This window comes from Oryctolagus cuniculus, chromosome 15 (genome assembly GCF_964237555.1).
Source record: "Oryctolagus cuniculus chromosome 15, mOryCun1.1, whole genome shotgun sequence".
In the NCBI taxonomy this organism is placed as follows: Eukaryota; Metazoa; Chordata; class Mammalia; order Lagomorpha; family Leporidae; genus Oryctolagus; species Oryctolagus cuniculus.
In genome coordinates, this window is record NC_091446.1 from 35,627,191 (window position 1) to 35,653,067 (window position 25,877).

Sequence of the window (25,877 nt, forward strand, 5' to 3'; positions counted from 1 at the left end):
GTCAGAAATATGAGATAGTATTTTAGTGAAAACAAAATGCAAGCTGTATGGCACTTGTCCATGGCCTTAGGCCTTGGGGACAAATTCCACAACCAGTTAGTACTTGGATTATTGTATTAGAGTAGTGAAAATCTGAGTAGAGGCCAAGGTCAGTGTCTGAAAAGTCTGAGAAGACTAAAAAGTGGCTTTTTCCAGTTGTCTTTCTAGATTTTGAGTTGTTTTCCATGGGATTGTATTTGGCTTTTCAAACTCAGTGCTTATTGAATCATTGGATTCAGACAGTCCTGTCTCTAGCCTCTAGTGAATGTCTGCCTAGCCAGCAAGTGCCTACAATATTCCCTTTTTACTGTTCATGAAATTGTCATTTTATTTTATCCCTCCTCAAGTTGTTCCTATGACTGGACATCTTTATAATGACCAGTAGGCTTTTTCTCCTGTTCTTCAGTGCATGTCAGTGTGAGATGTGTTCTTGCACACTGGAATGTCTAAATGCAGACTTGACTCTGTGCCCTTCCCTGGGTGGTCAGCATTCTCTACATCTCTTGCTTCCACCACGTTTCCTGCATTCTCTTCACCTAGAGAGGCTTCTAGGTTTTTGAGTTTGAGTAACCATCCTGCAGAGAAGTGGCTTGACTCTGCACACAGGTCCCACAGCTCACTGTGGAAATCCTGAGTCTTTCATCAGTTTCCCTTAATAAATTCTATTGCGTTTTGACTTCTTCTGTGTTTTGGAGGAAGTGGTTTCATATTTCATAACATGGAGCTTTCTTGCATAAATTGACACTAACTGCTGTTATTCTGTAAACTGAGAATTCTTTCCAGGATTTTTTGCCACAGCACATACAACATGATGTAGCAGGGGTGTGGGCCTGTCCATGTAACTAGATATATCTGAATTTTCATCTCCTTGTAAGCCTGAACAAAACTCATTGTGAGTTTTAATAATGCTGCAGCTAATGTTGGAATGCTAAAGCCAGGCTTCTTGTCTTGCTGTGATGACCAATGAGAAAAAAAATTCTGCCTTAACGGAGAGAGAAGTGAGTACTCAAATCATCACAGCACCTTCTACTTCAACCACGGATATCCAGAAGTACTGAGAAATGCTCCCTTATCATCAGTGAAATCTACATGGAGTATCTTCAGCCTCTGCTGCAATTCTCTCAAGCACAGATCCCCAACAGAATGAAGTCCCTGCTTAAAGCCCCTGTCTTGTACAGAGATCCATGATAGGCTATCCATGCATTTTTTTTTTATTTGACAGGTAGTTATAGAGAGTGAGAGAGAGAGACGGAAAGAAAGGTCTTCCATTCATTAGTTCACTCCTCAAATGGCCGCCATGGCCGGTGCTGTGCCGATCCAAAGCCAGGAGGCAGGTGCTTCTCCCTGGTCTCCCACTTGGGTGCAGGGCCAAAGCACCTGGACCATCCTCCACTGCCCTCCCGGGCCACAGCAGAGAGCTGGACTGGAAGAGGGGCAACCAGGACTAGAACTGGTGCCCATATGGGATGCTGCTGCTGCTGCAGACAGAGGATTAACCAAGTGAGCCATGGCGCCGGCCCCATGGATTTTGATCTTAATCTGGAAAATAGCACTCAGAACATATGATTAGCAATACAGCAGTGTATATGCATACTTGACAATAAATTGTATATAAGGAATAAAATAATATTCCATATTATTGTTTTATGCTCACAGTAGCACCTTGAAGGAGCATGAATTGTAAAAGCTAATGCTCACCTTCCTTTAAGATGATCTTCTCAAATTTCCCTATAGGTTAGAACTGCTCTAAGAATAGTTTATTTTAGGGGCCAGCAATTGGTGTAGCAAGTAAAACCACTGCTTGCAACCCTGGGATTCCATGTGGACACTGGTTTGTATGCAGTTTCCTGTCCCACTTTCAATCCAGCTCCCTGCTAATGGACCATGAAAAGAAGAGAAGAGGGCTCCAGTGCTTGGATCATTGCCACCCAAGTGGGAGACCCAGATGAAGCTCCTGACTTAGGTCTGGCTAAACCCTAGCCATTGCAGCCATGTGGCAAGTGAGCCAGTGGGTGGAAGAACTCTCTCTCACTCTCTCTTTCTCAGCCCTCCCTTTCCCTCTCTCTCAGTGTCTCTGTAGCTCTGACTTTCAAACAAATAAATAAATATTTAAAAATAGTTTCTCTCTTTGGAAATGACACCTCCAATAACTCTTGGTAATACTCAGACAAGATAGCTTTCTACCTCATTCCCTTTCATCCCTCTCACTGCTTGTCATCATGAAGATGGGTGTGACCTCTTGGGACTCTGTTTTCTTTTATTTATTACCTGCTTGATGCACAAAAGAAGAGAATACAGAGAACTGGCCCTAGGATTAGTATTATTTATTTTTTTTAATTTAGAATGTGGAGACTGAAGTACAGGTCTAAATTGTCATATTTAAATATTAAATCTGTTTTACAGTGATAATATTTGGCAAAGCAGTATTGATAGACATTAGTCAATGTGGAAATCTGTGTAAGTGTTGGAGAATATAGGGAACAGCAGACATTCTTGTGAAATGACCCTACAAAATTCCTTTAATGGAGGTTGTGTGTTCACTGGGTCTGAGGGAACAGTAAGATGTGAGAGAAGTTAGAAAGGATGCCTCTGATAAAGGAAGGGATTGACACACCTCTGAGGAGAGGGTGATGGCAGACAACAGCACAGCGGCAGCCAGTTTGTCCCCTTTCAAACAGGATTGAAACAGAGCTGGTAGGCAGGTGGCACAGAAGCGAATCCATTGACAACTGCAGTGATGTCCAGGTCCTTTGGTTCAACCAGAGATTGCAGTTTAAAGTTCTGCAAAATGGAGGTCAGGAACAAAAACAGCTCCATGCGGGCCAGGCCCTCTCCCACACACATCCTTTTTCCTGAAAATAACAAATACAGCAGGTAATCACTTCCAGTGTGTAACTGTTAATGCAACAAACACTGTGTTTATAACTGGTAGAAAGAGAATGTTCAGTTATTGATGGATGGATGGATGGACGGGTGTGTGGATTCATGTGTGGATGGTTAACAATCACTAGTTCAGAAATATTTTTTGAACATCAACACTGTGAATTAGTCCATTAATAATTCAATTATCACTGCTCATTTGACATTTCAAATTTCCATGTATTTTGAGAGACCCAAACATCATTTGCTTCCCTGATATTTGATTCCCACACCACCTCTCTTCTTAGCTCTAGCTATAAACATTTTTCATCAATCTCTGATTCACAATCAAGTTTCAAGTTTTGCATTATACTATTTTTTTTTTTAACGGCAGAGTGGATAGTGAGAGAGAGACAGAGAGAAAGGTCTTCCTTTGCCGTTGGTTCACCCTCCAATGGCCGCCGCGGCCGGTGCACTGCGGCTGGTGCACCGTGCTGATCTGAAGCCAGGAGCCAGGTGCTGCTCCTGGTCTCCCATGTGGGCACAGGGCCCAAGCACTTGGGCCATCCTCCACTGCACTCCCGGGCCATAGCAGAGAGCTGGCCTGGAAGAGGGGAACTGCGACAGAATCCGGTACCTGACTGGGACTAGAACCGGGTGTGCCAACGCCACAGGCAGAGGACTAGCCTATTGAGCCACTGTGCCGGCCTGCATTATACTATTTTTAATGACTGAATAAGAACAGTTTCCTTATGCTACATTCAAGACCCAAGTCAAGTTCCCTTTCCTTTTTGCATGCATTATGATCACTCAGACTGAAAACTCTTGCCCTCTAATATGGATCCACAACAACATGTCTATGATTCATTGAAGCATGAATCACCTGGAATCATAATTCTTTGTTTTCTTTTGAAAACTGAAGTGTGAATCATCAAAGCAGTCTCTAACGTCAACATGGTATCTACAGTGCCACATATGAAATAGACTACTAAGGTCATAAGAATAAAGAAACGAGAGGCCTGGATTAAGGAAGCACATATATTGAAGACATATGGATAAATATCCAAGACATATGACAATTACTGGAAAAATAGCAGGGTGCTCTGGAATCATTGTCAGGTATCCTGAAAAATTTCCACTGGTTCCCTAACTTCATGGTTATTTGGCAGATTTTCAAACATCTTCCAATTAGAGTGACCATTCTGATTTTTCCGTTCAATATCTCCTTAATACTGTGCTACCTTTCTCTTCTGGTCATGATGTCTACTTCTTTTGAGGCAGATGAAAAGTTATTTTTGGTATTACAATGTTGGATACTCCATTCTATGCCTCACAGTTGAGTATAAGAGAGCAAGAATCATATATCTTTTCTCCATATACTTCCTCCCTACCCCCTGCAGACTATGCATCCTTCTCTCATGGCACTAAAAATACCCCCCTCCCTCCCTCTCTCCCTTCCTTTACTCAACAAAAGTCATCAATTTGGTGTGAGTTCTTTGAGTTCTGTCCTGTGCTTTATCTCTATACATGACACTTCAAGGTGAGGGAAAACTATAGAAGAATTTCAATGAAGGCGTGGAGTTAAATATCTTTATCATGGTGTGTGATAAAAGTCTTAATCACTTTTTACCATCTAGGAAGAACTCTTAGGTACCACCATTACGTGTCTATAGGAAGAATGCAATCAACCAATAATTTAGGATTCTCAATATGGAGAAATGTGTCAACAGCCCAAAGCCCCAGTAACCTTGTCAACAATGAGTATACACAGTGAGCAAGGAAAGTTCATAAACACCGGAAGTGGTTCTCCTAATCACGTACAAAGAGGAAAATTACCAGTTCCAGAGGAGGAACCATGTGGTTCCAGCTGATAACAGAATGTTATTTGGCTCTTGGAGCAGCCATTGTGACACTGTATGGTAAGCTACCACCTGAGATGCTGGCATCCCATATGAGTGCTGCTTTGAGTCCTGGTTGCTCCATTTCCAATCCAGCCTCCTGCTAATGCACCTGGGGAAGCAGCGCAAAATGATGCAAGTGTTTGGTCCTCTGCTACAAACATGGGAGCCTCAGATGGAGTACCTGCCCCATGGTTTCTGCCTGACAGAGCCTTTTCTGGCTTTTGTGGCCATTGTGAAGAGAACATTCAAAAGGAAAATTAGTATCTCTCTCTCTCTCTCTCTCTCTCTCTCTCTGTCTCTCTCCCTCTGACTATATATTTCTCCCTCTCTCTAACTCTGCTTTTTCTCAGAGGAGAAAAACCACAAGTGTAACCACAAATGCCTAAAAATAAATACAGGAATATGAGAAACATGAAAAAGGAAGACAAGATGACTCTCTGAAAGAAACACAACAATACTTCAATATTAAAATGTGAAGATGAAGCGTTTGATGAAATTCCTGTAAAGAAATTCAAAATAATGAACATAAAATTGCACAAAAACAGTAAGAAGATTCTGATTTCATCCCATCAAGGTGGCATGTACCAACGCCATCTCACCAGTCCAAGTAATCAATTTCAGTTCACAATTGATCATAATGAAAGGACTAAGAGTCAAAGGAAGCACATAAACAAGTCTAGTACCTGCTAATACTAACTGATAGTATAAATAAAGGGGAGAGTGATCCAACATGGGAAGCGAGATACTCAGCAGACTCATAGAATGGTGGGTGTCCTAAACAGCACTCTGGTCTCAGAATCAGCCCTAAAGGCATTCGATCTGGCTGAAAAGCCCATGAGAGTATTTCAGGCATGGAAAGCCAAGACACTCTGGCAAAAAAAAAAAAAAAACAAAAAACAAAAAACAAAAAACAAAAAACAAAAAAAAAAAAAAAAACAAAACCTAAATGAAAGATCTCTGTGAGTGAGATCCCAGTGGAAAGAACAGGTCTTCAAAGAAGGAGGTACCTTTCTCTGAAGGGAGGAGAGAACCTTCACTTTGAATATGACTTTGTCTAAACAATATAAGAGTCGGTGAACTCAAAAGGCTTCCATAGCCTTGGAAACTCATGACTGGTGCATAGGGAGATTACTGATGCCATAAACAGGAGTGTCAATTTGTAAAGTCAACAACAGGAGTCACTGTGCACTTACTCCTCATGTAGGATCTCTGTCCTTAATGTGCTGTACATTCAGACTTAATGCTATAATGAGTACTCAAACAGTATATTTCACTTTGTGTTTCTATGGGGGTGCAAACTGTTGAAATCTTTACTTAATGTATACTAAACTGATCTTCTGTAAAAAAAAAAAAAAGAAGAAGAAGAAGAAATTATCAATTCCCAACTTGACTCTCACTGGGATTAAACATGACAATAGGTCTGATCTGATTTCATCATCATTTAAAAAATCATCTATTATTTTTCACTTTATGTTTGTGTGAGAGCAAACTGTTGAAATCTTTACTTAATGTATGCTAAACTGATCTTCTGTATGTAAAGAGAATCGAAAATGAATCCTCATGTGAATGGAAGGGGAGAGGGAGTGGGAAAGGGGAGGGATGTGGGTGGGAGAGACGATATGGAGGGGAAGCCATTGTAATCCATAAGCCATACTTTGGAAATTTATATTCATTAAATAAAAGTCAAAAAAAAGAAATTCATATTTGACATGGATGAACAATTTTACCAGAGGATAGAGATATTGAAGAAAAAACAGGAATTCAATATGTAAAATAAAAAAAAAATACAATGGAAAACCTTAGCAACAGACTTGGTGGGACAGAAGAAACAATTTCTGTGCTAGAAGACAAGTCTCTGGAAATATCTTGATGGGGCCAAAAAATTCAAGAAGAAGAAATTAGAAAAACTGAAAATAGTGTTCAAGATGTATGGGATACTCTCAAAAAACCTTACATATGTGTCTTAAATCTTCCAAAAGGTGTGGAAAGAGGGAATGGATTAAAAGGCCCATAGCAAAAAAACTTTATTAAGTAGGAGAAAGATTGGGACATACTAGTATAGGAGGCACATAAAACTCAAATAGAAATGATCAGAAGAGATCTTAATCAGGACACATTTTGGTCAAGCTTTCAAAAATAAAGCATAAAGAAGACATTCTAAAATGTGCATGAGAAAAATGCCAGATTCCCTCCTGGCTCCTGGCTTCAGATGGGCTCAGCTCTGGCTGTTGCGGCCAATTGGGTAGTGAACCAACTGATGGAATACCTCTTCTCTGAAGTTCCATGGATATGAATTTAATTACCTGCTGAGAAAGGCATGAAGTAGTCACTCTTCTTGAAGTTGCCACTCTCATCCAGAAAGTGTCCAGGGTCAAATACCTTTGGGTTAGGAAATTCCTTTTCATCATGTAACACAGATGTCAGTGATGTTATGATGTTCATTCCCTGTATAAAACAGACACAAATAATTCAAGTTATAAAGAAGTCATTGAGCTGGAAAAAAACAAACAGTGGAAATCATGAAAGACAATTTTTGATCAACAGAAGGGGAAGCCCAAGTCCCTGGAATATCAGTCACATCCCCAGCCACACAGACCAAGTAAAGAGCAGAGATGAATTTGTAGAAGTGGCAGTGATTTTGCTAAATGCCCTGTGACAGCATCTTTGATGTGAGCACGTGGGTGGGTGGGTGCCAAAACCTGTGACTGTGCTCCTCATCAAGCTTGGACTCTGGTTCCCACTGCCACATGCTGCTGTATGTCCTTCAGTTCAGTTTTCACACATCTCACATGTGTGGTTTCAGACAGAAGTTGGTTGGTTTGTGAAAGGTCCAGAAACCTGTTCACAGGATGTATGCAAATAAACATCTGACCTGCTTAAAAATCACCTCTTCTAAAAGGAAAGCAAGCTCAGTAGCAAGTAGAAACCCATGACTACTTATCATTTTTGGACAGTTTGCTTTTCTTCATTTTAAAAATGAGGGCGATCTTTATTATAGTTTAATCTTAACTCGTGGTGTGGCTCAGCTCACCACTATGGTTCAGGGAATATACGTAGCACTTACGTGCTTTCTTGCAAAATCATAAATGGAATCTAATTTGTCAAAAACAACCACAAAAAATCAGTCTGCAAAATATCTTTAAATCCCTTTCCAAAATTCTTCAAAAAGGACAAGGTCTTGAAGGAAATAAACAAAGGGAATGGAAGTGTTCTTGATTCCAGGAGACTGAAGGGACAAGATAATCAAATTGTATGCTTGTTCCTTGACTGGATACTGAATTGCAAATGACTATTAAAGACTTCAAATGATACTCTAGAAAAATTTGAATATAGGCCATATAAAATACGATTGCATCAGTAACTCCTAAGTGTGAGTGCTACTGTCATTGTAGAGAAAAAAAAAAACCCTTGTTATTGGACATACATACTAAAGTGTTGATGTAAAAATAAATATACGAATATAAAAGCAGATATATACACACTTCATATATACAACCATATGTGAAGCTACGAGAGCCTTTTAAATGTTGCTGGAAAATATACATTATATTTTGCTTTCATTTTCCACAAACTTCTTGAACTATATATATTTATATACACATATATTACAGTTTATAAAATAAAAAGGAAGATAAAAAAGATATTTTCAACAAATATTACTCAAACAATTTGGACACTTATAAAGTAAAAAATGAAGCCTGATCATTACAGCATAAATAAGAATCAACATAAAATAGGCCATTGGTCTAAACATAAATTTCAGTTTCTATACTAATTGAAAAAGCATCCTCATTCATTTACACATTGTCTATGACTACTTCCATTCTATATGGGCTGTCACAGAACCCCTATGGCCTGGAAAATGGAACATATTTGCTATCTGGCCAATCACATAAAAAAATGCTAACTTCAGTCCTAGACCATTATCTCCATGAGATCAGTGGCTCTAGCCTGTGGTGGAAGAAATCATTCAACTGATTTGTGCGACAGTAGACTCATCCATGCAGTGCTGCAGATTTCTACATCACACTGCCCAGTGCAAAGGGAATGAGTGGCTCATACCTGGGAGCACTACGTTCTCTAAAGATATCAGCCACAGGGTGACCCTGAGGGATGAGTGTCAGCCAGCAAGTACAACAGTCCCCTCCAGCAGGTCCCCTAAAGCTGATGCCATGAATGAGGGAGACTGAAAATTCTAACCCACTGCTCAGTCTACTTTCCACTTTGTTAGTTATAGAGGAAAAAAAAGTCTCATTATTATTCTCAGCCTCCAATATGAAGAAACAAAGTATTTTCATAGTGTGCTTTGCTGAAACAGTGGACTGAAATCCTAACCCTCATACTCAATCTGTCATCAGCATGACAAACCATATCACACCCTGCTAAAGTCAGAAATTCCATCTTTTCCACAGAATGACATTAAAAATTGCATGCTAATCCATCCCATTTTCCCCATGAAAAAAGATTTAGTTACATGAATTTTAACAATTGTATACCTTCAATTCAAGTAGATTAGCTTGTCACATAGTAGCTAGAAAGCCTGAATAAATACTAAAAAACAGGTGTCAGAAGCAGTTAGGATGAAAATCACTCTCAAGATTCCAGAAATCTGTGAACCACAGAAAGGTAGGCTAACACCTACAATCAGTTTTCAACTGTGTTCATAGCTCATTAGGGCCTATGAATCAGGGCAGGAAGTGTTATATCATTCATACTACCTAGTAGGGGAAAGAAGAATTTTATCTATATGAAGGTAAACATTATCTGAAATTCTGTATTCGTTCCTATATAAAGTCTGCTATTCAACCAGAACTTTATCATTGCAAAGATACAATTAAGTGGAAGAAACAAGACAAATGCGGCAGAATGGATGTGGGGGTGTGTGGCAATAATGTTATACTACAACAGTTTTACTGCTCTATGATTACTTTAAAAGGTACAATATATGGGTGAAATGTTCATTTTTCCATTCAATTTTTCTTTATAGCCATTATCTATATTCCCACTAACATAAGGCCTTTTTATTTTTTACTTGGTAAGTTTCTTTTAATGTAATGTAAATTTAAAATATGCAATCTCAGAAACTGAAAAAATTAGGGAAAAGGAAGAAGGGTGGGAGAGGGAGAGGTGAGGGAGAGGTAAGGAATGAAGGGGTTATAATTATAATATCATTATGCTGTTAGGTTTGCATCAATAAAACTTATTGAGTCTGTTAAAAAAAGTTAAAATTTAAAAAACAGAACTATGTTAGAGAATATTTTCACATAAATTTAATGATGCTATCATTCTTTGTGTCAAAAATCTGAAAAGAAAATTCTACAGGAGGAAAAATTACAGCACACAATCTCATGAATAAAAGTACTGAGGTTCCCAAACAATAAGTAGTCATTCAAATCCAACTATGTGTATTTATTTATAATATGTACATTTAGTGAGGAAAATACAGTCAACATACATTAGCCTAGGTGCCTGGTCTCCTGCACCCATGTGGGAAACCCAGAGGAACATCCTGTCTCCTGACTTGAGCCTGGACAGCCCTGGCTTTGCTGCCACTTGGGAAGTGGACCTAAAGACAGAAGTTCTCTCTCTCTCTCAATGCCTCTCAAATAAATAAAGTAAATCTTAAAAAAATAAAAGAAAATCTGGTATGTTTCAATATATAATGTTAAAAATGGAAAAAAGTTTAAAATATTTCTAACAAAAACAAAAGTTTAATTATCCAAGATAAAAAGCTAAGAAATGATTTCTAAACCACTCTGTTGGAAACAAAACATTACTGAGAAAGTGCAAAAGAGCCTAAACCAATGTTATCAAAATTACATTCACAAATGGAAAGATTCAACATGTTAAGATGCCAACTCCTACCAAATTTCTGTGGAGATTTAATGTCACACTGATAAAAATTGAAAAACATGGAAATTGACAAACTGATACTTTTAACATTCATTTGGAAATGTAACCACCTAAGAGTAGGCAAAACAATGCTAAAGAGGGAGCAATTTGGAAGACACACACTGCCACACAAAATCTGAGGGAAACAGCACTGAGTCCATCAGGACACCACACACAGGGACTTTCCACTACTTTCGCATGATGTGGGCAGGGGACTGGAACCACACTGTGGATGTGGGAAGTTTAAGAGCACTGAAGTTCAATGTAAAAGAAACAAGATTACCTTGGGGATAAAGTAGTTTCTGAATTTAATGTCTCTGGTCACTGCATGGGGCAGGTTAGTGGGAATGAGGTCAATGTATCTCTGGATCTCATGTATCACAGCATCCGTGTAGGGCATGCGGCTCCTGTCCTGCATGCAGGGGCTCCGGTGCCTGCCAATCACACGCTCAATCTCCTCCTGCACTTTAGCTGGTAAAACACAAGTAAGAAATAATGGGGAAAATGAGAAAACTGGCTCATTTGTCATAACTACTTAGGGTTTCATGAACCTTAATGAAAGTATCTTAACACAATTGTAAACTACAAGACCAGAAAGACAACTGAAATATAAGATGAGTTAGCATAAAACAGATACAATGCACTCTCCTACAAAGTACCATTATGATATATTGGTACATACAGGGCCATATAAATGTACATATGAAACTATCATAAATAAAAGTAATAAAATGCTCCCCCCAAAATCAGAATATAAATAAATCAATAAAACACTGCCCTTGAAGAAAGAAAAACAGAAATCAAATCTAAATTCGAAAATGCATGGAGCTTAAATTATATTACAACAGGTGTATGTGTGTGTGTGTGTGCTTGAAATGCACTTTTTTTTTTAATTTTTGGAGTGTGTGTATGTATTTGCATGTTTTGGAATGTGTGTATATTTGCAGTGGTACTCTATCATCCTCCTACTTCCCAATGTAGCCATTTTGAGCACTCTTGTAGCTTCTCCTGCAAGTTATAATTATAATTCTTAAAAATGAGCATGTCAGGGCTGGCGCTATGGTACAGTAGGTTAATCCTCCGCCTGTGGCGCTGGCATCCCATATGGGCACCGGTTCTAGTGCTGGTTGCTCCTCTTCCAATCCAGCTCTCTGCTGTGGCCTGGGAAAGCAGTGGAAGACGGCCCAGGTCCTTGGGCCCCTGCATCCGTGTGGGAGATCGGAGGAAGCTCCTGGCTCCTGGCTTAGATGGGCGTAGCTCCGGCCGTTGAGGCCATCTGGGGAGTGAACTAGCAGACAGAAGTCCTTTCTTTCTGTCTTTCCTTCTCACTGTCTATAATTCTAACTTTCAAAGAAATAAATAAAATCTTAAAAAAAATGAGCATGTCTTACTTATTCACTTTTACATAATATTGAAATATTTTCTGGTAAGACAGATGAGAATTTTCAACTCCATCTCTATCCCATATATATACACATGACCACAAATACACACACACAACTGTCACTCCATTTAGCAGAATATATTTAGACCACACATTTTGGTTATATCGACATTCTTTTTTTTTTTTTTTTTTTTTGACAGGCAGAGTTAGACAGTGAGAGAGAGAGAGAGAGAAAGAGAAAAGTCTTCTTTTTCCATTGATTCACCCCCCAAATGGTCACTACGGATGGTGCGCTGTGCCAATCTGAAGCCAGGAGCCAGGTACTTCCTCCTGGTCTCCCATGTAGGTGCAGGGCCCAAGCAGTAAGGCCATCCTCCACTGCCTTCCCGGGCCACAGCAGACAGCTGGACTGGAAGAGGAGAAACTGGACAGAATCCAACGCCCCAACAGGGACTAGAACCCGGGTTCCTGGTGCTACAGGCTGAGGATTAGCCTAGTGATCTGCGGTGTCACCCAGCATTCATTTTTTTCATCATTTTTGATCACATATAGTTTCCTGGTGAGAAAATTCTCTGTGTTTGTTTTTATTACTTTCTTGGGAGAAATTTTGTCACCATTTTTCAATTTACAACTTTCTACCTCCTGGTAAGATTAATTTCCTGATGGTCAGAGACTTATTTCAAATTTCTAGTAATAATTCTCTGGTAATTGGTAAACCTCAGATTACTGGTCACGTCATTCTTGTTTTAGATGTCTCCACGCACATCAGCCTATCTGCCTGGTCCACTCTGCAGTAGTTATCTCCGGGGCCTTGTATCAGCACCTTCCTGACGTTACCATCCTACGGAGTTCTGATTCCTAGATCCTACAACTTGTCATGTGGTTTCTGACATTTGGATGGAGAACCTCCTCTAGTGCTTTTCTGGGAAAATGGGATAAGTAAATTTTTTTTGCAAACATGAAGGTTTAAAGATACCCTTTTTCTATTAATGAGATAATAATTATTCGTAAGAATTCTGATGCTGTTCTAGGTCCTAATCTTTTAAATATGACTTTGTATTTCTCTGAAATGGATGATGATTCTCTCTTTTATTCTCCTGTTCTGAAACTTCATAACCTTTTGTATAGTGTGGATGTTTTTATTTCATTTACTTTGCCCAAGACTTGGAAATAATATTCTATCAAGAAGGCAAAATATGGAGGTCTTCACTGAAGCTAATTGCCCTCTGGAGGGGCTGCTGAATTTCAGGAATTTCAAGGTCTGGGAATTCCAGGAGTTTCCACACCTCCCATTGCAGCCTGTACCTCATTCCTCTGTCCCAGAATACAGGACTTCTGAGGTTTGGTGTCGCCAGAAATTGAACTCTCTTTTCCTGAGGGGAAATTCACTCAGCTGAGAAGAGGAGTTGTGGGGAAACTGGGACAGGGACAGCCCCATGTCTCAGCCTCTTGTTCTACCCTCTTTGACACTTGGGATTTCCAAATCCTGACCCTTGGGGGTATAGGGACACAGACTAGCTTCTCTTCCTTGATGACCCTTCCTCTGCCCCGCTTGGGTTACAGCCTCTCCCTCTCTGCAAGCCAATGATCATCTCTGAAACTGCTCTGGGAGTTTCTGGCATTTACTGGAGAGTTATGAGCTGGTTCCTGTACTCACCTCCTTCCACTTTAAAGCATTATTTCACATTTGTAATTGTGCAGTTGTCTGATAAGTGGGAGCTTGCACAAGGGAAAAAATGTGTTATCTTACCTCATACAAAACTAAACTTCTTCCAGATAACATTCTAAATGAATTTGTCTAAGAAATATGATATTTACATCACCTCTCCCAATATTGTTTTATCCAAGGCAAGCTTTAGGGCAATAGACTTCTGTTGTAATAACATTACTTTGGTGCATCTTCTGACTGAAAGGAAACACCTGTCTTATGCAGCTAAACTTTTGAATACGTCCCACACTGGAGTTACCTCATGAAGCCTCGCTGAATTTCAAGTTGGTTTTCAGTAAGAAAAGCTTCCTTGTCCTTTTCCCTGCATCAGAGCACTGAATTGTCAGAATGAGGAAATGTAGCTGCTAGACTATACCTACCCCTCAATGGGGTCTTTTTGTTATGAAAAGAAAATGCAATGCTGTGCCTGCCACACATCACTCCCATGAGATCCAGCACAGCCCCTGAACATCACTGCTCTTCCTCCTGCCATGCTGTCTCCACTGCTCTAGGATCTCCTCCTGCATTGTACAACGTTGCCCTGTTTTATTCTGATCACTACACTGCACAGAGTACAGTTTTTGGCACAGACTCCTCTAGCACAAACCAGGTGGAGGACTGTAGCTACGGCTCCCTAGCTTCTCTCCTGAATCCACTTTGCTCCTCACTGAGTCATACCTGCGACCTCGGGGTGCTTCAGCAGGAGCAGGAGGGAGTATCTCAGCGTTGTGCTCGTTGTCTCAGTCCCAGCTCCAAACAAATCAGACACAGTGGTTACCAAGCTTTCAAGAGTGAACTCCAAATGGTTTTCCTAGGAATGATTTGATGCAATTTGACAAATTATTCGCCAGGATATCATACTAAATCCAAAATACTCACAGTTTATTTGATGTAAATGAACCCACTGTTTTTTTAAGAGAGTATTAACCACATTTTCTTTTATTTATTCACAAGCATAATCTGTTTTTTTTTTTTAAAGATCCATTTTATCTATTTTATAAAGCCGCCACTTGCAGTCCTGGTATAACACATGGGCTCCGGTTCAAGTCCTAACTACTCCACTTCTGATCCAGATCTCTGCTATAGCCAGGGAAAGCAAGAGAAGATGGCCCAAGTCATTGGGCCTCTGTACCCACTTGGGAGACCTGGAGGAAGCTCTGGACTCCCAGCTTCTAATCGGCACAGCTCCAGCCATTGTGGCCTTCTGGGGAGTGGACCGATGGATGGAAGACTTTCTCCCTCTCTCTGCCTCTGTCTCTCTGTAACTCTGCTTTTCAATTCACTAAATAAATAAATCTTTCTAAAAAATGATTTTACAGAAATAATTTCTGAAGAAACAAAGTCATTGGTCTTAGGATAAAATCTTTAATTTCAATTCGTAAAACGCTCAAAGAGCTGAAGGAAATTATATACAAAGAATGAAATACAGTTACAAGAATATGTGTGAAAAAGTAGAATATAACAATAATGAGAAAGAAAATAAATAAGGAAAAACAAAGAGAAACTCAGAATTTGAAGACTTACTAAGACATAAGTATTCCTATTAAGAGTAACTATGCACAGCTGGCACTGTGGGGTAGCAGGTAAAGTCACCTCCCATATAGACACCGCTTCAAGTCCTGGCTTCTCCACTCCCAGTCCAGCTCCTGCTAATGCTCCTGGGAAAGTAGTGGGAGATGGCCCAAGTGCTTGGGCTCCTGTCTCCTGGCTTTGGATTGGCTGAGCTCTGGATATTGCAGTCATTTGGGGAGTGAACCAGTGGATAGAAGATCTCTCTCATAATGTCTGTAACTCTGCCTTTTAAATAAATAAATAAATGTTTAAAGAAAAAAATTAAAAAAGAGTAACTATAGAGGTAATGGTAAAAATTAATATTTTTATGTTTTTAATATAAGTGTTTTAGTTTCTATGTAATTTTAAATAAAATTATTATAGCATAATTATAAATATATGTTACTGGATATAACATAAAAAGATACAGTGTGTAATGCTAAGTAGGAAAACCAGTCACAGAAGGAGAAACATTTTGTGTTTTCAGTTATAGGTACCTAGAACAGCTAATACCAGGAGACAGAAAGTAGAATGGTGGTTGACAGGGACTGGGGAGCAAGAAATTATTATTAAATGGATATGAAGTTTTTGTTTTATAGAATAAAATAATTCTAGTATGGATGGTGGTGATAGTTACAAAACAAAGTGCACCATGTGGGTGCAGGGCCCAAGGACTTGGGCCGTCCTCCACTGCCCTCCCGGGCCACAGCAGAGAGTCGGCCTGGAAGAGGGGAACTCCGGCACCCCAACCAGGACTAGAACCCGGTGTGCCAGCACTAGAGGCAGAGGATTAGCTTATTGAGCCACGGCACCGGCCTGTTGCTCCTCTTAAAATAATTAGTTTAACAAACTTTTCTGTTATGTGTATTTTGCAACACTTTAAAATTCTTTATGTATTATACAGCCTGATCAAATTGAATTTATCCAAGAAATTCATGGGTGTTTAAAAGAAAAGCAATCAATGTAGGAAAACCCATTATTAGAATGTGGAAAAAAATCATCTCAAAAAATTTTTAAAAAGCATTTGCAATAAGAGTTCAAGTTGCCAGAATAGGAATGGAGCTTACTGCTCTAGGCTAGGAAAAGATAGTTAAAAAAATTGAAGATACTGCATTCCAAGGGGAAAGTCAAGGAGAAATCTGTGGCAACTAATAACATAACTCAATAATCTGTAGGTGTGAAATTGACACTTTTATGTGATGGTTTTGAATAACCCTTGTTTCGACCATTGAGGAACAGTGTTGGTTTTTTTTTTTTCTTCATGCTATTTGTTGAACTCTTATCCTAGTGTAGGGTTGATTTTATGAGCAAAAAATTAACTGAAAATAGATGTTCCCAAAAAATAAGAATGGGAAGAGGAGGGGGAGGAAAAAGAAGTTAGGAGTGCAAGTGGGATGCAGGATAAGTTGGGAAAAATCACTATGTTTCTTAATTTGTATATATGAAATGCCTTAATAAAATTTTAAACCACAGAAGTTTGAAGAATGTAATGCTGGTCACGATAAAAAGTGACTCAGAAAATACAAATAAACTTCCTTATCATTATACAGAATATTTTAAAAAATTACAAAACTGAATCTCATTAAATTTTTAAAGCCTAAATCTTATTCTCTGAAATAAAAAGGAGGAAAATAATACAATCAATGTGTACTTTCACCACTGCTATTCAACAGAGCTCTAGAAGATCTGGCCAGAGATATTAGATATGAAAAAGAAATAAATGCATTCAAATGGAAAATAAGTAAGATTATTTCTACCTAAAGATGATATAAATATTTTTCATACAATCCACAGATTACAAAGAAAGGGGGTGATGGAGCTAGATAGGGACAGAATTAATGAATGCAATTTGAAGCTAACATCAATTCAAAATAGACTGTTACAGATTTAGAATGTTAACAGTATTCCCATGGTAATTATAAAGAAATAAGTCACCATTGGACCCAGAAATTTCACATTTAGGTATACCCAAGAAGAATGAAAGTGTGTCCATAAAGAAACCTACATGTATATGTTCATAGAAGCATTATTTCCAAGAGTCAAAAGAAAATAATAACACAAACATCCATCAACAAAATGATAAACAAATTCTGGTATGTGTACATGTAACGTGGAATGCCATCCAGCTACAAAAGAAGGAATGAAGTACTGATACGTGCCACAGTGAACCTCTCAATGGTGGACTAAAATAAAGAAGCCAGAAACAAATGGTCACATATATTCAGTGCTTTTACTTGATGTATCTATAATATGCAAATCCACAAGACAGATAGCAGATTAAAGCTCACTGCCTGACAGGGTAGGGGTTTGGGGAGAGATCATTTAATGGAGAGGATAGGTTTCTGTGCAGTGATGCAAAGGTTTTGAAAGTAGAGAGTTGGTGTTTGGACAGCATTGAGAATACACTAAGTAACACCAGTGTGAAATGTAAAATGGTTCATTTCATGTTATGTAAATTTCTCCTCAATTTTTACATGAAAATACTGAAAAGGTCTATGGATTTAATGCAATCCCTCTAAATATTCACGGGTGTCCTTGTGGAAATTTATGAGCTTATCCTAAAATTCTTTTTTTTTAATTTTTTTTAACAGGCAGAGTGGACAGTGAGAGAGAGAGACAGAGAGAAAGGTCTTCCTTTGCCGTTGGTTCACCTCCAATGGCCGCCGCGGCCGGAGCGCTGTGGCCGGCACACCACACTGATCCGATGGCAAGAGCCAGGTGCTTCTCCTGGTCTCCCCTTGGGTGCAGAGTCCAAGCACTTGGACCATCCTCCACTGCACTCCCTGGCCACAGCAGAGGGCTGGCCTGGAAGAGGGGCAACCGGGAGAGAATCCGGCGCCCCGACCGGGGCTAGAACCCGGTGTGCCGGCGCCGCTAGGCGGAGGATTAGCCTATTGAGCCATGGTGCCGGTCTTAAAATTCTTATTGAAACTAATATAGCCAACATAGTTTTAAGAAAGAACAACCAATGTAAAAATCTCACACTTCTTTACCTGAAAGTACAGTAGTTAAGACTTCAGGGTGATACAGCAGCTGGCATGATGACAGACACAAAGATCAATGGAATGGAAATGACAGCCCACAAACAAACTTATATTTATGTTCATTTGACTTATGGCCAGGGTGCCAAAGTAATTCAATGGGAAAAAGATAGCCTTTTCAACAAACAGTGCAGTGATGACATGATCCATGCTCCTAGGTTGTCTTCAAGACACCAACCTCTGTCTCCATGTCTGTACAAGTTATTGTGTTACACTCAGCTAAATCCATTTCTCCCGTCTACCTATTCTTTCCCATTATACAACTGAACACCTCCACACACATCACTCACTCCAGCTGAAATTCCCTCTCCTGTCCTGCACCGCAAATTTCTAATGACCTCCTTCAATGTGTGGGATATTCAGAATAAGCTATGTTCCCCTCTCCCTTACACATGTGCAATGATGATGTCATCTTCACATTACACCATGACACTTTGTGATTTTTTTAATTGTTTGTAATTGTTTATTTGTATATGAGATATGCACTATGTTTCTCCTTGGCAGGATTATTTTTATCTAAAAACAGGATGAGGTATTCTAATTATTTAACAACTTAATTTTATATTATATGTCTTCAGAACATTTCTGATAATGTACATTATGGGAAATATATATTGGCTTTCATTTTTTACAACAAAATAACTTATCTTTTAATTCTTTATTTACACAAAATTTATATAAAGTAGCCTAATATTTTTCATGATACTGGGAGTTCATTCATTCTATAGATATGTAAATTGCTAGTCAAACCAGCCTGACCATTTAACTATCCATTGTATATACATAATTATTCAATGAATCTAAAAATACACAAGAAAACAAATAACAAGCTGTTGTGAACAACTTACTTGATCCATTTTGATCAAGAAGCTATCAATAAAGTCCCGAGGGTTGTTAACATCCAGAGACTTTTGGTGTTCTTTCACTTTCTCCATAATAAAATTTTTTGTATATTCAATATTTTTTACTAAGGTGTTATGAATTCCCGGTAAATAGTCAGTGAGAACAGGGAAATTATTGCAAATCTAAAAGAGAGTACAATAATTTGTTAAACCTATGTATATGTATTCATATATACATGCAAACCCTGCTATAAATAGGAATTACAGCTATAAATATGAATAAAATAATGTCCATCTTAAGAAGGAAGCTTTTAGTGTAAATATGTCGTATTTCTATATACTTATAAAATATTTGAGGGTGAGGAGTCTGACCAGATGATCAAAGATGAAATTAATTTCCTAGACTCACACACTTTTACATGAATCTCATTTTTTTTCAAAAATCATTTCCTACAAACTTAAAATATAATAGGAAGCTGGCGCCGCGGCTCAATAGGCTAATCCTCCACCTTGCGGCGCCGGCACACCGGGTTCTTGTCCTGGTCGGGGCGCCGGATTCTGTCCCGGTTTCCCCTCTTCCAGGCCAGCTCTCTGCTGTGGCCAGGGAGTACAGTGGAGGATGGCCCAAGTGCTTGGACCCTGCACCCAAGGGGAGACCAGGAGAAGCACCTGGCTCCTGCCATCGGATCAGTGCGGTGCGCTGGCTGCAGCGCACAGGCCACGGCGGCCATTGGAGGGTGAACCAACAGCAAAGATAGACCTTTCTCTCTCTGTCTCTCTCTCTCTCTCTCTCACTGTCCTCTCTGCCTGTCAAAAAATAATATATATATATATATATATATATATATATATAATAGGATATGACGGCATTGTGGTGCAGCAGGTAAAACTACCACTTGTGAAGCCTGCATCTCATATGTGTGCTGCTTTGAGTCCTAGCCATGTTTCTGTTGATGTTCAGAAAGTGAGCAGCAGATAGAAGGTATCCTCTCTCCCTCTCTCTTCTTTCTTCTTCCTCTGTTTCTTCTGCTTCTCTCCCTCCTACCCTTTGTTTCTCCCTCTCTCTCTGATCCTGCCATCATATGCATAAATATTTTAACAAAATAACAGCCTGGATGCTCAATGATTAACAAAGATATTCTTTGTCCAGTCATCAAAGTGGCTTCATAGAAATAGGACTTGGAGTTTAGTGGAAAATTCACTGGACAAGAAGATAATGGACATAAACGCCAGCCCAGTATTTGGACACTCTTTTTCTTGTGAGTAAATTAAAGTTTCCATCACCTTTCACAGTGTTCAATGACATCAGCTCTGCTGACAATGCTATCTAAACATTCTCTTCACAACTTGGTCCATATAGAACTTAGCATCTGTCAAATAAAGGAACATAAATGGCTTGTCAGGAACAAAAGATCTCACTCTCACCTGCAACCATGGAGAGCTCAGAATCCTAACATTTTCATTGAATTTTTCCATCAGTTTAAGAAAATGCTCATCTTTATAATCAAAGCGATTATGGAAAATAATGGAGCAGATCACATTGCAGGGAGCACAGCCCAGGATAAAGGTGGGATCACAGGGTGAGGCTGAAGGATTGAAAACAATTTTAAAACACCATTAAAATATAGATATGAAGCACTTTATATTTGTTCCTGGTAATTTAGAAATTTTAAGCAATGTCTTGCCTACAAATTCCTGTGACAGTAAAAAAAAGGACACACATAAAATCAACACATCACTTTACTGTAAGCCTGAGTTGGACATTATAACCTAGCTGGCTAAATAATGCTATTTCCAATACTCAATTCACAAATATTGTTTTTTTATGCACCCTTTTATCACAAGAGATCTGCTATTTGGGAAGGATAATGAAAACAGTTTTAAACTTAATAATTCAAGTTTTCAAACCAGAATCATGCATGTATACAATGTCTTAAGACAATAAAGCACTGAAATGGAAGGCAGAAAATAGTGTGGGCCAGGAAACTTCTTATAGATAAAATAACGAATAGTCACAAATAATGAAAAATGAAGTGTTGAACCAGAGGAGAGGGAAAAAGAAACATTGTGGGAAAATTCACATACTTAAAAGAAAAAAATTGTTAAAGCCGAAGGCATCCATGTAATATGAGAAAAAAACAAAAACTAAATTTTTAGGCTTATGATACCATCTAAGATGGGTTCAACACTAGGCCCCACCCATAACTCCACTTCCTGACAATTCAGACTCTTGCAGGCAGCAGGTGATGGCTCAAGTAGCTGAGTTCTTGCCACCCAAGTGGGAGACCTAATCGAGTACCCACTTCTGGCTCAATTATAGGCCTGGCTATGTGGGAATCTGGGGAGTGAACTAGTAGATGAGATCTCTCTCTCTCTCTCTCTCTCTCTCTCTCTGTGTGTGTGTGTATGTGTGTGTGTGTGTGGTGTGTCTATCAAAACGGTTGACTTTCACTTTAAAGAAAAAATTTTGAAAAATAAATAATGAAACCCTAAGTTTGGATATGTTTACTGAAAGGAGTAAAGTGAGAATTTTAATGTTTTTTTATTTCAAGCATACATCCCACAATACAGAAGCCAAAAAGTAACTGGAGTCTTCTTTATCAAGAGTTTCAATGTTAAAGAAATTTCCTTTCTTGAGAAGTGAACAGCCAATATATCTTATTGCTTTCCATATTTAACATACTTGAGAAAAGCTCTCTTTTAGTAGATGCTAACATATTGTTCTGTACAACTATACCCAACATCAAAATGTGTTTTAATAAAATTTAAAAATTACTCGTAAGTTAAGCCAAGTCTCTCATCTTACAGATAAACAAATAAATATGCAGGAGAGGTTTTCACTTTAAATGGAAGACTTGTACAGTACAAATGTTACAATCAAATGATCAGTAAACTTCATAGGTAAAGAGCTCCCAAATTCATAGCTATAGACACCTCAAAGCCCCCTCCAAAAGGGCATCTTGATTAAAAGTGGTCAGAATACATGGTAGAGAACAGGACATTAGGATACCTGAGTTACTTGCTTCTCTGTCAGGCTTTCTTAACATTTATAGTACTCCACATATTTAGACAAATTTTTTTTACCCCAATAATGTAGAGGATAATTTGGAAAGCCCTGGGAACTGTGTATTTTTGATGTATGTGTGTATGGATATGTTACCTACAGAAAACCTTATTTTCAGTATTTCACTTTGCTTAGAAGAGAGAATTATAAAACAAGGTAATTTGGAAACTGAACTGATAATCAGACACAATGTGAGCAACACATCTCGGAGCAGTAGACCTGATTGTGGGAGGAAAATATGTCACAATTTCTCAAACAAAATAAAATAAACACAGAGAGAAAGCAAAGCAGAAACAAAGCCACACTCTGCTAAGGAAAGTCAATATAAACAGCTATTATCAACAGTTGAAATTTTGTTAAATAAATCGTTTCATGTTTGTGTATTCACAGAAATATGTTACAGGCTATATTACTCAAAAGAAATAAATCTACAGAGGAAATAGACTCAACAAGGGAGAGCAATTTTTATAAACAGTGTGATTACAGAGAATAGTAAGTGACAGGAACTTTGTTAGGAATTGCCTAGGGAGACAAAACTGCACACAACACCACTGGTGTCCAGCACTAGGCACTGGGCCTGGGGAACCTCAGACATGTCAGTGAAGCTGAGCATGCAGATGTGAACGCCCACGAGGGGCGGTTCATGCCCCATCAGTGGCTGATGGGTCTTTGCCACCATATGCCTTTGCCAAGTTTCCACCATGAAACGTTCTACAATAGGTTACAGCATTCAGACTATGGAGAAAATATTGCCTTTCCATTCTTTCAGAAATTATACTTAAAACTTATATTCATGATTTCTGATTGGAAATTATAGAAACTGACTTGGAACAGAAGAGTATTAAATGAACTTTTACACCCACACCAGATGTAGAACCACGCTGTACACACAGCACAGATCCGTACATACTCCTGATTTCTCTGCTTCAAACTGCCCCTCCCACCATGGGAGTGACACCAGGCCTCAGGATGAAGGCTCCGCCCAGCCTGCGAGGTTTCCCAGGGCAGCATATTCGGGGGAGCAATGTGAGGTCAGTGATGTGGGGTAAGGGTCACCCACCATTGGTTTTTCTCAGCTCCTCCACCAGGCAGCGGGCCTCCTCTTGAACTCGGTCCTCAATGCTCCTCTTCCCCATCCCGAAATTCCGCAGGGTCATGAGCGAGAAGCGCCGCATCTCCTTCCATGTGTTTGCATTGCTGAAAAGGATTCCTGCCAGAATGAGAAACAGAAACTAGGAGGGAGGGAGATCCCAGCAAGTAGGAAGACGCTGACATGAGGCAGCCACACAGATGACCAAGTTCTGTCTGAGGAGCTTTTCAAGTCTGTTTTCTAAGATCTCCATTTCATTACCACTGTTTAACACACACACACACACACAACACACACAAACACACACACTTACCGAGTCCCTTATTAACTTTTTCAGCTATAGGAAAATGGCCTCTTCCAGCGAACTCCTCTCCATGGTCAATCAGGGCCTCCTTCACTGCCTCATATCCATGCAGCACCACAGTGGGCTTCATGCCCAGATACACAGTGAACACGGGGCCATAGCGTTCTGAGAACTGGGAAGAGAAACAAATATCACCAAAGAAAGCACATGTCAGCCACATAGTGTGTCTGATTCAGATGGAAATTATCATTGTCTATGTAATTTCTTTATTATGCCTTGGATTCAAATATTTTTATTTATATCTAAATATGATAGTGATTATTATGGATGCCACTCTGAATGACCTATGATGTGGCATAGGATCACAGTGGTAGTTGGTATGCAGTTTACAGTTATTCTCTACCAAAACACTTAACAATTTTATTTGTACAAGTCAATAAATAAACTTTGAGAATTCCAAATTTATTTTCAGTTTCCTGTAACTGGTCATTACAGACTATTTGCTGCTTAGTCAATCTTTGTGGCTTGACATCAATACCCAGGTGGCCATATGACATTAGTAATGTATATTCTTGAAAGCATCCCAAGTAAGCCTAATGCCCAGCCCAGTTTGAAATCTGTTAGTATCAGTAAGACAGAAAGAGAACAACCAAGATATCTTTCTCTCGGTGTCTCTTTCTGTACCTTTGCCTTTCCAATAAATAAAAACAAATCTTGAAGAACAACTTGCCATGCACATGGGAGACCCAGGAAGAGATGCTGGCTCCAAGTTGGTTTGGCTCAGCCTTGATCATTGCAGCTCTTTGTGCAGTTAAACAGCAAATGGGATCTCTTTTTTATGTTTGTTCAATTATAAGGCAGAGTTACAGAGAGAGGGGAGAATAGACAGAGAGGGAAATATCTTCCATTTGCTGGTTCACTCCCCAAATGACAGCAACAGCTAGGGCTGGGCCAGGCTGATGCTAGAATCCAGGAGCTTCTTTTGGGTCTCCCATATGGGTGCAGGGGTGCAATGAATTGCATCATTCTCTGCTACTTTCCCAGGTATTCCCAGGTACATCTAGGGAGAAGGATAGGAAGTAGAGCATCCTGGTCTTGAAGAAGCACCCATATGGGATGCAAAATCAGAAGTGGAGGCTTACCCTGTTATACTACAAGGCTGGCCAAGAGATCTCTTACTCTGTCTATCTGTCCCTCTGTTTCTGTCACTCTGCCTTTTGAGTAAATAAAATAAATCTTGAAGGAGAGGGAGGAGATGAGGAGGAGGAAGAGGAGGAGGAGAGAAGGAGGAGAGGACAAGAAGAGGTCAAGAGTATGAAGAGGTGGAGAGGAAGAAGGAGGAGGAGGAGAGAGGAGGAGGATGAAGAGGAGAGGAGGAGGATGAAGAAGAAGAGATGAGGAGGGTGATGAGGAGGAGAGGAGGAGGGTGAAGAAGAGGAGAGGAGGAGGGTGAAGAAGAGAAGAGGAGGAGGGTGAAGAAGAGGAGAGGAGGGGGATGAAGAAGAGGAGAAGAGGAGAGGAAAAAGAGGAGGAGAGGACGAGGATGAAGAGGAGTAGAGGAAGAGGAGGATGAAGATAAGGAGAGCAGGGGGAGGATGAAGAGGAAGAGGAAGAGAGGAGGAAATAGAGGAGGAGGAAGAGGTACATAATGAATACTTACCTTAGTTAGGGATTTGCTGATGTCTTTAACATCTATCTGGAGAATATTTCCAACGACTGGGAAAGGAGTGGGGCCAGGAGGGAGCTTCCCTCTTCCAGAATTCTGCTTCCAGAGAGAAAGAAGAAGCAAACAGCAGAGACCCAACACCAGGACCAAAACTGGCTCCATTCTCTTCTTCCTGGGATAATTGTGAGCCAGGAAGCACAGGCTTTTATACCACTCTCACTAATATGCTTCTCTGACGTGTCAAGCAACAGTGCACCTTATCCTCTCTTCCAAGTGGACTTTGCCTCTGTGACAGAGATAAAAACGAACTATTCTTTAGTCATATTCTCTTTATTTCCTCTTCCAACTCAGGAAATTTTAATTTCGTTGTACTGGGTTGTGCTCATGTATTGGTAATTTTTGTTAAAAAACAAAAAGCAAAACAAGTGGTTTCAATGTGTAGTGTAGCCATGATAGAGATTTTATTATGACACAGAAAATTATGCAAATTATATGTCTATGATTAATGACCAATTGAGTATTACTGAAAGAAATCA

At 39.4% G+C, this 25,877-nt stretch overlaps 1 protein-coding gene across 2 annotated transcripts; it reads right to left on the minus strand.

Moving 5' to 3' along the window:
- Positions 1 to 2,348: 2,348 nt before the first annotated feature.
- On the minus strand, positions 2,349 to 25,552 carry LOC138843057 (cytochrome P450 2C15). 2 transcript variants are annotated; one of them, XM_070057568.1, is made up of 9 exons: positions 25,336 to 25,550; positions 23,685 to 23,847; positions 23,342 to 23,491; positions 20,643 to 20,803; positions 19,224 to 19,400; positions 14,462 to 14,594; positions 10,975 to 11,162; positions 7,103 to 7,244; positions 2,349 to 2,891 (listed from the first exon to the last, which is right to left on the minus strand). In XM_070057568.1, the coding sequence occupies exons 1-9, from the start codon at positions 25,501 to 25,503 to the stop codon at positions 2,710 to 2,712; spliced, it is 1,464 nt and encodes a 487-aa protein (XP_069913669.1). In that variant the 5' UTR covers positions 25,504 to 25,550; the 3' UTR covers positions 2,349 to 2,709. The 2 variants fall into 2 exon arrangements, with proteins under 2 accessions (XP_069913669.1, XP_069913670.1); XM_070057569.1 differs by lacking the exon at positions 19,224 to 19,400 and having other exon boundaries at positions 25,336 to 25,552.
- Positions 25,553 to 25,877: the final 325 nt, after the last annotated feature.